Source organism: Hordeum vulgare, chromosome 6H (assembly GCF_904849725.1).
Source record: "Hordeum vulgare subsp. vulgare chromosome 6H, MorexV3_pseudomolecules_assembly, whole genome shotgun sequence".
Taxonomy (NCBI): domain Eukaryota; kingdom Viridiplantae; phylum Streptophyta; class Magnoliopsida; order Poales; family Poaceae; genus Hordeum; species Hordeum vulgare.
The window spans coordinates 508,392,697-508,405,466 of NC_058523.1; the positions used below are offsets into that span (position 1 = coordinate 508,392,697).

General features: G+C 45.8%; 1 protein-coding gene across 2 annotated transcripts; it reads right to left on the minus strand.

Moving 5' to 3' along the window:
- Positions 1-1,724: 1,724 nt before the first annotated feature.
- On the minus strand, positions 1,725-11,732 carry LOC123402758. Of its 2 annotated transcripts, none has more exons than XM_045096713.1 (4): positions 11,275-11,732; positions 6,733-7,101; positions 2,287-6,661; positions 1,725-2,176 (listed from the first exon to the last, which is right to left on the minus strand). In XM_045096713.1, the coding sequence occupies exons 1-3, from the start codon at positions 11,521-11,523 to the stop codon at positions 2,327-2,329; spliced, it is 4,953 nt and encodes a 1,650-aa protein (XP_044952648.1). In that variant the 5' UTR covers positions 11,524-11,732; the 3' UTR covers positions 1,725-2,176; positions 2,287-2,326. The 2 variants fall into 2 exon arrangements, with proteins under 2 accessions (XP_044952648.1, XP_044952647.1); XM_045096712.1 differs by having other exon boundaries at positions 2,279-6,661.
- Between the last annotated feature and the right edge of the window lie 1,038 nt (positions 11,733-12,770).

The following is a 12,770-nucleotide window of genomic DNA, read 5'->3' on the forward strand; positions in this document are numbered from 1 at the left end:
TACATATTCGGTTCGATCTGCTTATCATCTCGCCAGGATGACTAAGATGGTTGCATCCCGTAGTGTTTCGGGCCGGGGTATGACTTCTAATCTTCGTGGTGATGCTATTTCATGGAACAAATTATGGGCGATCAAGGCACGAGGGAAGATGTTGATAACTATTTGGAGGTTTGCTCATGATTGTTTGCCAACTGGAATGCAATTACAACGGCGACATATTCCTGCTTCTAAGGTTTGTGTCCACCGTTCTGTTGGTGAGCACGTAGAGCATGCATTGCTTTTTTGCCCTTATGCACAAGCTGTTTGGAATGATGTCAAACATTACTTCAATCTGCATCTTGGTCGGCAAGGTTTCACAAGCTACAAAAGATGGAAAATTTTTTGGCTCGTTGTGATGATCTTGCTGCGACAGTCCTTGCAGTCACGTGTTGGCATATTTCTCCGTGAAAAAAATATTACTCAGCATCCTTCTAGTCTTGCTCTGAAAATTAAAGATTATGTTGATATGATTGTGGAGCATTTGTTCATTTCCTCAACCAACCATAGGCGTGAACCCTCTCCAACAGCATCTTGGGTTCCGCCGCCGGCAGGTAGGGTGATGATAAACGTTGATGATGTCCTTTTCTCACATGACAGGAGCATGGGAGCAGGTGTGGTGATGCGAGATCATTCTGGTTCTTGCATTACTTGTTATGGTATTGGTGTTCCTAATGTGATACTTTCAGAACTAGCAGAGGCCATTGCAATTGAGAGAGGTTTGCTATTTGCTTTGGGTGAAGGGTTTCAGGAGGTTATCCTTGGTTCAGATTGTTTGACGGTTATCCAGCGCATCAATTCACTGAGCTAGGATCGATCTTTATGTGATCATGTGATTCAGGATATCAAGCAACTTAGAGGTTCCTTCATGAGATGTTCTATATTTCATGTGCGTAGGGAACAAAATGTTGCTACACATTTATTAGCTAGATCATGTAATCAGCTAGAATGTCGTGTTTGGCGTGGTGTATCCCCGAAATGCATCCGGGAAACTATATGTATGGACATTATGCCATGATCTATAAAGTTTCTGTGTTATCAAAAAAAAAGTCCATAACTTCATCCCTAAGGCTCTTGTTGACCAAGATGCCTACTCCATTCTTGTTTAAAGTTGTCCCCGTGTACCACAACTTGAAGCCGGTATCCTCCACCTCCTTCGCCTTTTGTCCCTTTCATTTGGTCTCTTGGACACATAGGACATCAACACGTCTCCTCACCGCCGTATCAACTAGCTCCCGTAACTTACCTGTCAGGGACCCTACGTTCCAGCTACCTAAGCGTATCCTCCTAGGCTCGGCTAACTTCCTTACCCTCCCGCACTCGTCGAGTCAAAAACAATAATTCAATTTCTAATCCTACATGCTACATTGTCTCAAATGCAAGCCTCCAAAATTTACAATTTAGCACCCAGATAATAATTTATATCTTGATTAACACAGTGGTTGCTGCAAATTCATGGATACGCCAAGAGGCATATCCATAACACGCACCATGCAAACTACCCCAAACAATGAGCAAGAACAATCAACAAAATATGAAACTGTGCAAACTACCCCAAACAACGAGCAAGAACAATCAAAGAAATATGAAACTATACCTGGAATAACACAGCACATACAAATATTTGCGTAAGATGAAAGCACATGGAAGCCAACAACAGGCAAGCTTGATGCATAAGACAACATCAATCGAGGCGAATTATTTCTTCCTGATCTACGGTTATAACGCTTCCCAGCAGGAATACATGTCACATCTAAATCATATGTTAAACTGCCGATGTCCTCAGCAATGTAAAAACAGTTTATCAGAAGAAGAAAAGAACTTAAAACAAACCGACCGAAACTAATTACAGCAGTTTCAGATGCTTGAAGATGCCGAGGACAAATCACCGTTCCATCTCCAAAGCCATACCCTCCTGGGTAAAATAGAAGCAAGCCTGGCAGGTACAGAAACTCTAGCAAGGCAACTGCTGAAGCTGAGCAAAACTGTTCCAGGTAAGTATGGATATGACTAACATTTACAGCAATTACAGCAAAGTTTTTTCCTCTCGCAATTCAAATCATCAAGGAGATGAACCCACGTGACTTGTACATCTCAGCACGCCCAAACGGGTGCAATACAACACCCCACTCAGTCGCCCCTGCAAATAAAAGCACCATTAACTAATCAGCTTAAAAGAGAGGGAACAGAGGAGCTGCGAGAGAGACTGAATTTGACTCAAAGTCAGAACTGCGGTACATACAAGCTCACCAGACTCTGAAGTCGCTGCAAGGAGAACTCTTTGAAGTTCTTATTGCCATGATAGTTGTTTGTATGATGACGCTCTTTCAGCATCCCAACTGCCTTCAGGTTCCTTCCTCTTTATTCCTACACCCGCCATTTGGAACATTCTTGCTTGCTCCTCCGCAAACGCTTGTGGCGGTGTGATCAAATTTTGCCTAAGCGATAGAGGTACTCGTTCGTCTTTCCCTTCTATATCTATACTTCCAGGGCCAGAATTAAGATCAAGCCCCTGTCTTCTCCATTTCCAGTTACTGTCATGTCCATCACTGCTGCTACCTTCAGGAAGGTTTATTGCATACTGCCTTGCGTGCTGGGCAGGTAATGCGCCTGTTGACCCAGCAAATGATGGAGCAATGGTTGGAAAATATGGAACTCCTGCAGGTGCAGAATTGCCGTATGGCACCGATCCAATTGGAAACCCTGATGTTTGAAGGTGAACACCGGGGGCAAAAGGAAATCCTGCATACTGATATGCAGGAGGGTGGAAGACCATTGCTGGCGATGTGGAGATAACTGGAGGCCTACTGGAATCACTTCCAAAGTGGCCGCCATCTGCAGTAGGCGCAATGATCCTCTGAGTTCCAGGTGCTGTTTCAATTGGGTAAGGCTGTTCTCTAGCAGGAAAAAACGACTGCATAGCCATGGGACCGCATGGGTTGGCAGAAGCATACCATGGTGGCATGTTACTAATTTCAGTATTGTTCATTCTAAGGCCAGCAACTTGAGGTAGGAATGGTATGCTGCTAGCGCCTTTAGATGATAGGCTCCTTTGTGCAGGTTCTGTACTAGCTTCATCAAGGCTTGGTCCGTTATTGAGATCAAAGAAGTTCCTCGAGCTATTTGTATCAGTATTCGGTAAAACTTCTGGCAACGGCCTTGATGGCAACAATGTGACTTCAACTCTGTGTGAAGCATTTGACAAAATTTGGTTATTCTCTGCAACTTCACCAGCCATATTCAAGTCAAGTTCAAAGCCAGCACTTCGTACAGGACCAGTGCGACTTCTAGGGTTGCCAGATTCAGAACCAAATGTCCTGGCAGAAATCTGTGAGATGTCTTCCTCTGGAACTTGGTCATCTGCTACATTTAGATCAATGTCAAATGCTTGGCGTGATTGCCTCCCGGCAGCATCAGACACTGCACTACCAGGTGCACTTAGAAACATCCCTAAAGTCTTCCGTGGTTCCGCAGGACGAAATGCACTTGTAGCTGCTGCACCTTTCCACCCAGCCTCAGGCTTCACTCTTAGTAGGTTCTCAGGAGGGACAAAAGGTCCTTTAGCTGGAGCAGCAACTGTTATTTGGGCAGGCAGACCACTTAAAATAGGTGAGACGAATGGAGAAAGACCAGGTAAATGAATTGCAGAAGAACATACAACAGTAGAGGTAGCTGGCTCAGAGTGATTCCCTTCGTCCCCAAGTTCATTCAAATCAAAATCAAGCTTAGCTGTACCATTTGAGTTGGTGTTAGCCATAGAAGAACCCTCATCTGATGAGACAATGTCCTCTTTCCCACCTACTTCATCACTCGGTTTCTTTGAACTGTGCCTTGCAGTATGCTCAGTTTCCTGAGACATGACAGTGCGATGTTTTACTTGACTACTTGATTCACTGGAACAGTCTTTTGATTCTTTAATCACAGATATCCCATTCGCTGCACCAAGTGGCAACACTACTGATATATCTGGTTTGGTAAAATCAGCTGAAGTGGACGCAGGATGTTCTTTTTTCTCATGCTCTTTCAGCACTTTATTGCAAACCACTAGACCATCAGCATTTTTTATATCCACAGCCGAAGATGAGAATGAAGTCTTTAAATCCAATTTACCAGCAGCACTGTTGTCAGTAGATCTGATGGTTTCAAGGTGATCTGGTAGACCATGAAGATGTGTTTGGTCTGATGATTTAAATAAACCTTGACCTTGTTTATCAGCACCACATAAAGAAGATTCCCCAGAGGGGAGCAATGTTTTATTTGGAGCAACCAAACTACATCGACTGCCTGATGCCGTGTCGACATCAGCAATGCTGATATTGAACTTTGCATGAATCTTAATATCAGTTGGCTGTCTGGCTTTTGGCGTCTGATCACCACCACCAAGTAAATCAACTGAAGAATGTATACGAGGACCATTGTTTCTATACTCAACTTCATGGCTGGCAGTCTTAACAGAAGATTCAAAAGCTTTAGAATCTATTCCAGGTAGAGGACTAGTAGACACCGTGCCCTTGTTGTCATGAGACGATAAGCAAGTTCCAGAATTACCCAAGCGTTGTTCCTCCTTTACAGACAAAGAAGCATCATTTTTGTCTTCCTTCTCGGAGATGACTTTCTCAACATCATCTGATGTATACAGGTGCTGTGATGGGCCTTCATCAGACCCTACTTGTGGCTTCCGAATATTCTGGCCCTCGTACCCATGTTTATTTGCAGACGAATTCGTCGGTGAAGCGGATGACATCAATTCAGATTTAGATACTTCTCCAGCAACACTAGCAAGAAGATTCATTGCTGTATCATCTCCAGCTTGCATGGGATGACTAGCTTCGGAGTACTTGATTTCAATCAAAGCATTCAAAGGACTGAACGAGTTCTGCACCCTGGTTTCACCTAAGCAGGTGTCTTTTTCATCCATATTTGACGAGCATGCAACTCGTGATGCACATGCATCCTTACCAGATTCTTCAGCGGTCCTGCTACAGTCACCATCCAGCATACCACGAGGTGATTTATCACCTTCCTCAGAACCTGCAATTCTTTTAGTATCATTGCTTCGTTCAGGCTCAGCATTAGCATCAGAACCTAAATGGACCTGAGAAGTTTCAACCTTCATTTTCACCCTACGATCATTCTGTTCATGCTTATCTGCGTTAACAGGAGACGAAGCTCTACTCCCAGAAACTGATGGCTCCTCACAAGAGCCCCCACTTGTGCTCCTACCAGGGCTACAACTTGGTTTTGGAAACCGAACAGCCAATCTATGATTGTTAATGTGAGGTGTGTCAGCTCCTTTCTCACATACCAAGCCAGATTGTGATGATCTTTCCTGCAATAAAGAATGATCACCTTGGCTGGACCTTCCCAAAGCAGCTTCCTTCTGGAATCCAGAACCAAGAAGCCCATTGTTTGCCCTTCGATGGCCACGTGCAGAAATTTTACTAGCACTAGCTGAAATGGCAGTTGAGCTCCGTGCATCCTCCTTCAAAGAACCAACTGTTTTTCCAGGATCACTAGAGCATGACTGGCTATTATTCAGTGAGTGGCTTGAACTGCAACTTTTCTCCTCTTTCACTGCAGGAATATCAGGGCCACAAGTCCCAGCAGCTGATTTGCATGGTGGGTCCTTTAAGTTGGTTGCAGCATTTGCTGGTTGCATGTGTTGTAATTTTGAAGAGCCAGATGTGAAAGGATTTGACTTTGCAACGGCATCAGCAGCACCAGATGTAGCACTCAAAGCCTTCGGCGAAGAAAGATGGAACCCTGCACTTTTCGGACTGGGCTCACTTGAGCCACTTCGTCCGTTACCAGCACTAGAAATTTCTGGGAACCCTACTTTCCCTGACCAGGAAACAGCTTGACCTGACACTACAGATTTTGCATCAGTTGACTTCATTTCAGCGTCAACACGCTTCTTCCAGCTATCAACAAGATACCTAGCCTTCCTCTGTATCTCCGGATTTTTATAGCTGCGCAGATGATTCACGGATTTCCCAATACTGCAGCTTTGTAACGCAGTCAGGCTGATAGGCAATTTTGCTAGTGCACGAAGCAGGGCCAGGATAAGTTCTTCAGTAGGCTTATCAGTTTCTTTAGGACTACCCCCTTCACCAGACTTCCCTTTGTGAGTTTCTTGAAGCCAATCGTTCAAGACCGGGAGGCCCCTTAGTTGCATAAACCTGCTAAGGCAATCAGGACTTTCTGTAGCTGCAATAATATCAGCAAGCCTTACTCGGCCAGCAAGGTCCATTTTACGCTCAATTTGATCAAGTTGCATGAATTGAACTAGCTTGTCGACTGCTTCAGCATGAGGAAGTCCATCCTTTTCTGTTATCTCTGCAATTTCAGACTTCATATTGTCCCCCTTAACATTTCCAGGTTCACTGTCATCAACCTTAAGAGGACAATCACTATCTCGTTTAGCTTGATCAATCCCTTGCTCGCCTCTGTCCCTCTTCTTCCCTTTAGATGGGCCACAATTTTGAGCACCGTCTGAACAAGCCTTCAATTGCTGGGAAGCTGACAGAACATTTGGCCGCTTTGGTGAGTGCCCACCTGACCGCACAGCACCATGCATTTCTAGCCTCGTTCTGTCTAGGAGCCGATTTACTTCTTCCTGTCGTTCCTGGCCATAATTTGCACACATTAACCGACAATATAATAGATAGAAAAAAGGAAGGTAACTGTAGAACTTACATTAATATAATCTCTGTCGGTAAGCCACCATAAACACTTGTTGTCAATATCATACACACGCCGACATACAAATGAAGAAATCCCAGATGACAGCTCAGCACCTTTGCGTAGAAAGGCAACTTTACAAGGATGGAGCAGTGAGACAGCAGATGTCTCGTCCTGGTGGAAAGAGTAGAAGACCTCGTTTGGGGCAGCGTTCAGTTGTATCCCCTTGTTGAGCCTGACGTCAGCAGGTCTATATAGCCAACTTACGCGTAGCTTGGGATTGCTTTCTTCCTGCTTCTCAATCCAACGTATCAATCCAACAAAAGGAGGGAGATCAATAGCACGAAAAAGAGCACAGTCACCAACTCGAATCTCCCGTCCGTCCTGAAATAATTAAACTATTATTATTTTCTTGAGGAACAAAATATTCGTCATGTTACCAACGGAACTGCAAGCACATGAGCATACTATAATACTTCAAAATCATTGAATGAAGCGAGAACAGGGTGTGACCCTGTTGGCTAGGCTCGCAAGGAGCGAGCTAGCCCACCCGTGATCGAGTTCAGAGTGGCACATGGTGCTTTGAGACTTCTATAAAAATATGCCACAAAGGGCTAGTCCCAGATGATCTCTTTTTTTTAATTGAATGAAGAAGCATAATCGAGCTTCACTGTAAAAGAAAAAGAGGTTCTTATTTGGCCCCGAAAAATATTTTCTTCCCAATTTGACACTAGGCGTAACTATTATTCCTTATATGACATTTCCGTCCATTTTGCCCACTAATGACATTAAGTGGGACCATGAGAAGACGCTTTTGCCCCTCATGTCGAAAAAACGACAAAAAAATGTTTGGACCAATATAAAATAGAAACCAAAAAGAAAAAAAGATGCATGAGAGATGTTAACATAGGTCCCGAATGTCGCTGATTGGCCCTTTTTGCCCTTCATGTTGAAAAAACTACAAAAAAAAATTTGGACCAATATAAAATAGAAATCAGAAAGGGAAAAAATGCAAGATAGATGTTAACACAGGTGTCGACTGCCGCTGCTTGGCAACCTTGTTGGGCGCTTTTGCCCCTCGTGTTGAAAAAACGACAAAAAGAACTGTTTGGACCAATATAAAATATAAACGAGAAAGGAAAAAAATGCAGGAGAGATGTTAACGTAGGTCCCGACTGCACTGCTCGCCCCGCTGTCTAGCGACCTTGTTGGCCGATATTGCTGGCTCATGTATGAAGTTATGCGCAAGTACTAAGCAACGCATGAGTCCTCCGAAGAAAGAAGATGGATGGATTTTCTAGGAGGCTAGCTTACGTACGTGTTGAATACTGAACCAATTACCGCCAGTTAGATTGATCGATCTAGACTAGCACTACACTAATTACCACCAGCTAGATTGATCGATCTAGACTAGCACATATGTGTTGAATATTGAACTAATTATCGCCAGCTAGATTGATTGATCTAGACTAGCACTACACTAATTACCACCAGCTAGATTGATCGATCTCGACTAGCACTACACGGCGAACACATAGCGCACACGCAAACATTGGACAAGACACTGATTTGATGGATCACCAACAGTGAAGTCACCGACGGCTTCTCGGCAGCCAGGAGGTGTTTCTCAGCTACCATATGCACATCCTGGCCAGCTCGGACAACCAGCCCATGGACCCAATGGCTCCTCCAGAGCCTAGGCCTTCAACGGCATCCTACACCTCCTCACCGGACCGCAACCACTAGCGCCGAAGAAGGTCATTTGTCGCTGACCTTCCCCTCGACACAAAACCTTGCCCATTGAGACTGCCTAGTTGCTTAGGGTCCGTTTGGATCATTTGCTAGCCTCGCCTAGCCAGGCTAAATTAAACTAGCCCGTCTGTGACATAGCCCACTAAGCTAAGCGATGTTGTTTGGTTATGTTGCCCCAGTTTACGGTTACATGACTGGTCTCACCCACGATTCATTAGTTTGCCATCGCGAGAGAGCCAATTCGGCTCTCCCAGCCAGGCAAGAATTTAGCTGCAGTTACGAGCTAACTTGCCTCCAAAAGCAAACAAATCATTACTCCACCAAACACATATCCTTGCTAGGCAAGGCTAAGACTGTCCTTGCCTTAGAACCAAACACACCCTTAGACTCCGATTGCCGAAGGAATCGAGCCAGGGTGGCCCGAGACTCGATGCTCGAGCACGTCATCCCCGCCATCATTTGTCGCTTACGTGGCACCTACAAACCTTGTCATCTAGCTTCACATAGACATGGGAAGCCCTCTACCGCCATCGTTGTGTTCAATCTTCTCCGCTTCCGGTGGAGCACTGCCACACCATGATTTCCTTGCCGACGATGCTCTTCGTCCTTCCCTTGCTTCTCCAACACCCTAGTGCTCCTCTAAAGCTGTCGGCGCCGCACCCTCTAATCCTCACATACTCAAGCCTACGCCCCTGCAAGACAGAGCTCCGTTGGCTGCTTTTCCGCTGCTTAGGCCTCCCCTCTATAGTTGATTCCTATCACAGTTGTCGCCGCTTGCCATTACCTTGCTCTTGGGCTGCAAAGCTCCCCGGCCTCGCACAACACCTCCTCCGTTGTTGCTGTTGTCGCACGCTCCCAAGCCATCACCCCCGTGTGTTCACTGGAGTTCGAACTACGTTGTGTGGGCTGGCATGTGGGCAGTCCGCTATTTGCCTAATGAGTTCAGCATAATTAGAGAACTGCAAATTTACATGAGCTATCTACATGAGGGGAAGAAATGTCTTTTCACTTCTTGCTTAACACTGTTAGTGAGCAAAATGGACGAAAATGTCAATAAAGAACACATTTACGTCTAGTTTCAAATAAGGTAGGAAATGTTTATTTAGCCCAAATCAGGAAGAACATTTTAGGAAAGGGCCAAATAAGAATGTCTCTACAAAACAGCAATTTGGCATATAGCCAAGCTGCTAAACCACAAAATGTGAAAATAATCAAGTTATCTTCTTGGTGTAAAATTGTAGAACAGCCAAAAACTCCTTCAGCAAGATCAGAAAGCATAGACCATGTTCAAGATCTAATCACACCCTTATGACCTCCGTTATATTTTCTGGACATTACTTCAAGATAGACCACAGCGACACCATGATTCAGATTTATTTCCTCATAAGTGAGGTGCAATAACATTTTTTGTAATTCAGACGAAGCTAATGAACATTAAGTGATGGACCCAACAAACAGTTGAAAGACGGCCACCAAGTAAAATGTCCTATCTGTACAGCTTGGGCAAGTGAGTTCTTTTTTGCTAGGTTTGTCGATCTGCAACAATAACCAGCATATACAAACCTAGAAGAACTTTCTTCTCAAAAGGAAAACTATAAACTTATAATGCATCACGGAGCACAACAGCTAGGGTAAACAGCAGAAGGAGATATCAATATACCCACGTTTTAGGTCTGGTCTCCATTTTTGCTTCTTATTTTCCTACTTTGCAATATATAAGCTCAATAATCAGCAACTGTTTAGGAATTTCCTAGTATGTAGTGCATCAGCAAAACAAACAACTAAAGATGTGCAAACAGCAGGTAAAACACATCACTGTGGCAAACTCCAGCATAAGTAAGGCATGGCTTACCATGAAACACGTATGTCCACACCAAATCACCAATGACCAACATAATGCTTGTAAAATGCCTTAAACATCATTTTCTTACTCCTATACCAAGAGCCAATTATATGATCAAATTAGGTTCTAACACGCACACCGACCCAGCTCTTAGCATGTTAGCACCTCATGCTAGCACGCTGTTCAAATAACCACCTTTCCAATCAGCTTGAGCTATTGGGTGAACTGGCTAGTGCATGCAATTCAATACAGCATCAGAGACAAAAGGTCTCAAGGTCAAGACCCACAGGCTACATCGGTCCCAAGTTAATTATAAGGTATAAAAGAGCCTAGACCTGATGGGGGTGTTCAAATATATTCACCACCTTTCCCCCTCAGCTCAAGCTTTTGGGCAAAATGGTCAGTGCATGCCATTCGAATAATGCAACTCAAGTTTAGAGAGCACATGATTTTCTTACGTGTTGGAGACCACCATCTCTAATTTCCTAGGTTCAAGAGGCAGCAGTCTAGGTACAGTATACAGATGATAATTTTCAAGCAGATGCAGAACAACAATTATGATATTGCTGAAGTATATTGACAACCTTTCCCACTAAGGCATCCGATAAAGGAAGCCTCGTGTTCAAGACTCGTGAACGCGCTATGGATAAAATAGTTATGGCCGACAATGCCCATGTGAGGTTTGAAAGATCCTAAAACTGAGAGGTTGTGTTGAAATATATTGATCGACTTTCCCCTTGGGCTTTTGGGTGGACCTTTCGGTGCATCCAATTCAACAGATAAAAACTCAAGTTTATAAACACATAATTTCCTTACATGTCCATCTCTCTCTATTCTCCCAAGAGCAGAAAGAAATCTAGTCTAGTTACAGTACATAATATAGATGAAAAATTTCAAGCAGAAGCATAAGAGCAATTACGATACTGGCAAATTCCAAAGGGTATTCCCATCAGATGAGGCACCTTTACGAAGAAGTCGTCAGGTGACACCGGAGGCGGAGAACGGACGACCTGCTGCTGCTGCTTTCGCGGCGTGGCTGGGGGAGTCGTCGGCACCGGAGGGTGGGATGTTGTCAGCGGTGTAAGGGGGGCACACGAACCGGAAGGGGCGGGAGGAGGAGGTCCGCGTGCCGAAGCTGGAGCTGCTGCTTCTGCCTCTACGCGAGTTGCCGGCCACATGTGCCGAACGAGAGGCCGCTCACCGCCGCGCATGGCCCCGCATCGACCCCTCCTCGGCGGCTGCCGGCGCCGCGCCGCACCATCACCGGATCGATCGCCACCGCCTGCGGTAAACCCTAGCACCGAAACCCTAGATCCGCGGGGGCTCCGTCCGGGCCGCGCGACCCCGCATCGAACCCGCTCCTGCGGAGGCGGGACGCCCGCCGGAGACGGCAGGCCTCGGCGCGGTCGAATTCGGGCCGGAATCGGGGCCGATTGCGCGCAGGGCCGGCGCGAGAATTGGGGGTTTGGGGTGGGGTCGGCGGGGCGGGGCGGGGCGGGCGAGGGGTTCGGGCGCGATCCGAGGCGGGGTGGGGGGGGGGGGTGGGAGGGGGCGAGAAAAAAACGGCGATTTGGGGGGAGTGGGGAGGGAGGGATCGCGGCAGAGACGGCGCGCGAGGTCGAGGAGAGAGATGGGGGGGGGGGGGGGATTGGGGTTGGGGTGCGGGTCGTGCTGCTGTGGGGAGTGGGAGGAGACGGGGGCAGCAGGGGCATTTCTGACAGTTCGGCTCGGCCTGCGTTGCTCGGTGCGGCTGGCTCACGCTCTCTGACCTGCCTGGCGCGGTCGCTGCGGGTGGGCCGCTGTTTTGACTTGGAGCGGTGGCGATTTCCTGTGGTGCCGACGTGTTGCAGTGCAGTGCCATGCGGGGAGTACGGCTGCGGCAAGTCTCGGTTGGCCGGCTGCCGGACAGTCGGCAGTTCACCGCAGTGACGGAAGCCAAGGCAAGTAAAAGAAAAATAAATCTAGTACAAAATAATCATGTCGAACAAGGTAGATACAAAATATCATAAGACAAAATAATCATGTCGAACAAGGTTTTGGTGCACACATCTAGCTGAAAATGAGGTAGCGACTAGATGTTGGATATCAAAACATTAATTCATGCCAAATCTTAGTTGATGTAAAAAAATGCTAACCTCATGGCATCGATGGTAGTCTTAAGGCTCAATCTTGCATCGGTAGGTAGTTTCTCATTTTGCTTTTCTATCACCTTGTTGATATGAGCCATACTGGTCTTGTGTGGGTCGATAGAAGAGGTGTCTACAGGGGTGAATAGACTACTTGCATAAATTAAAATCCTAGTCTTTTTTCAATTTTAGTGCTTGACAGATTTTAGCATTTCTAACAAGTCTAGTGCATCCTACACATGCTAGTCAACAAATATGGCAGCGAAAAGTAAAGACTCCGCATACGTAATAAGAAGTAGAGTTTAGGAAGATCGCAAAGGTTGACACAGTGA

Coding starts and splice junctions, on each gene's coding strand:
- LOC123402758 (XM_045096713.1), bottom strand. CDS start 11,523: ATGCGCGGCGGTGAGCGGCCTCTCGTTCGGCACATGTGGCCGGCAACT. Junction 7,102..11,274: donor CTGACGACTTCTTCGTAAAG/GTGCCTCATCTG, acceptor TAATTATTTCAG/GACGGACGGGAGATTCGAGT. Junction 6,662..6,732: donor CCGACAGAGATTATATTAAT/GTAAGTTCTACA, acceptor AATTATGGCCAG/GAACGACAGGAAGAAGTAAA.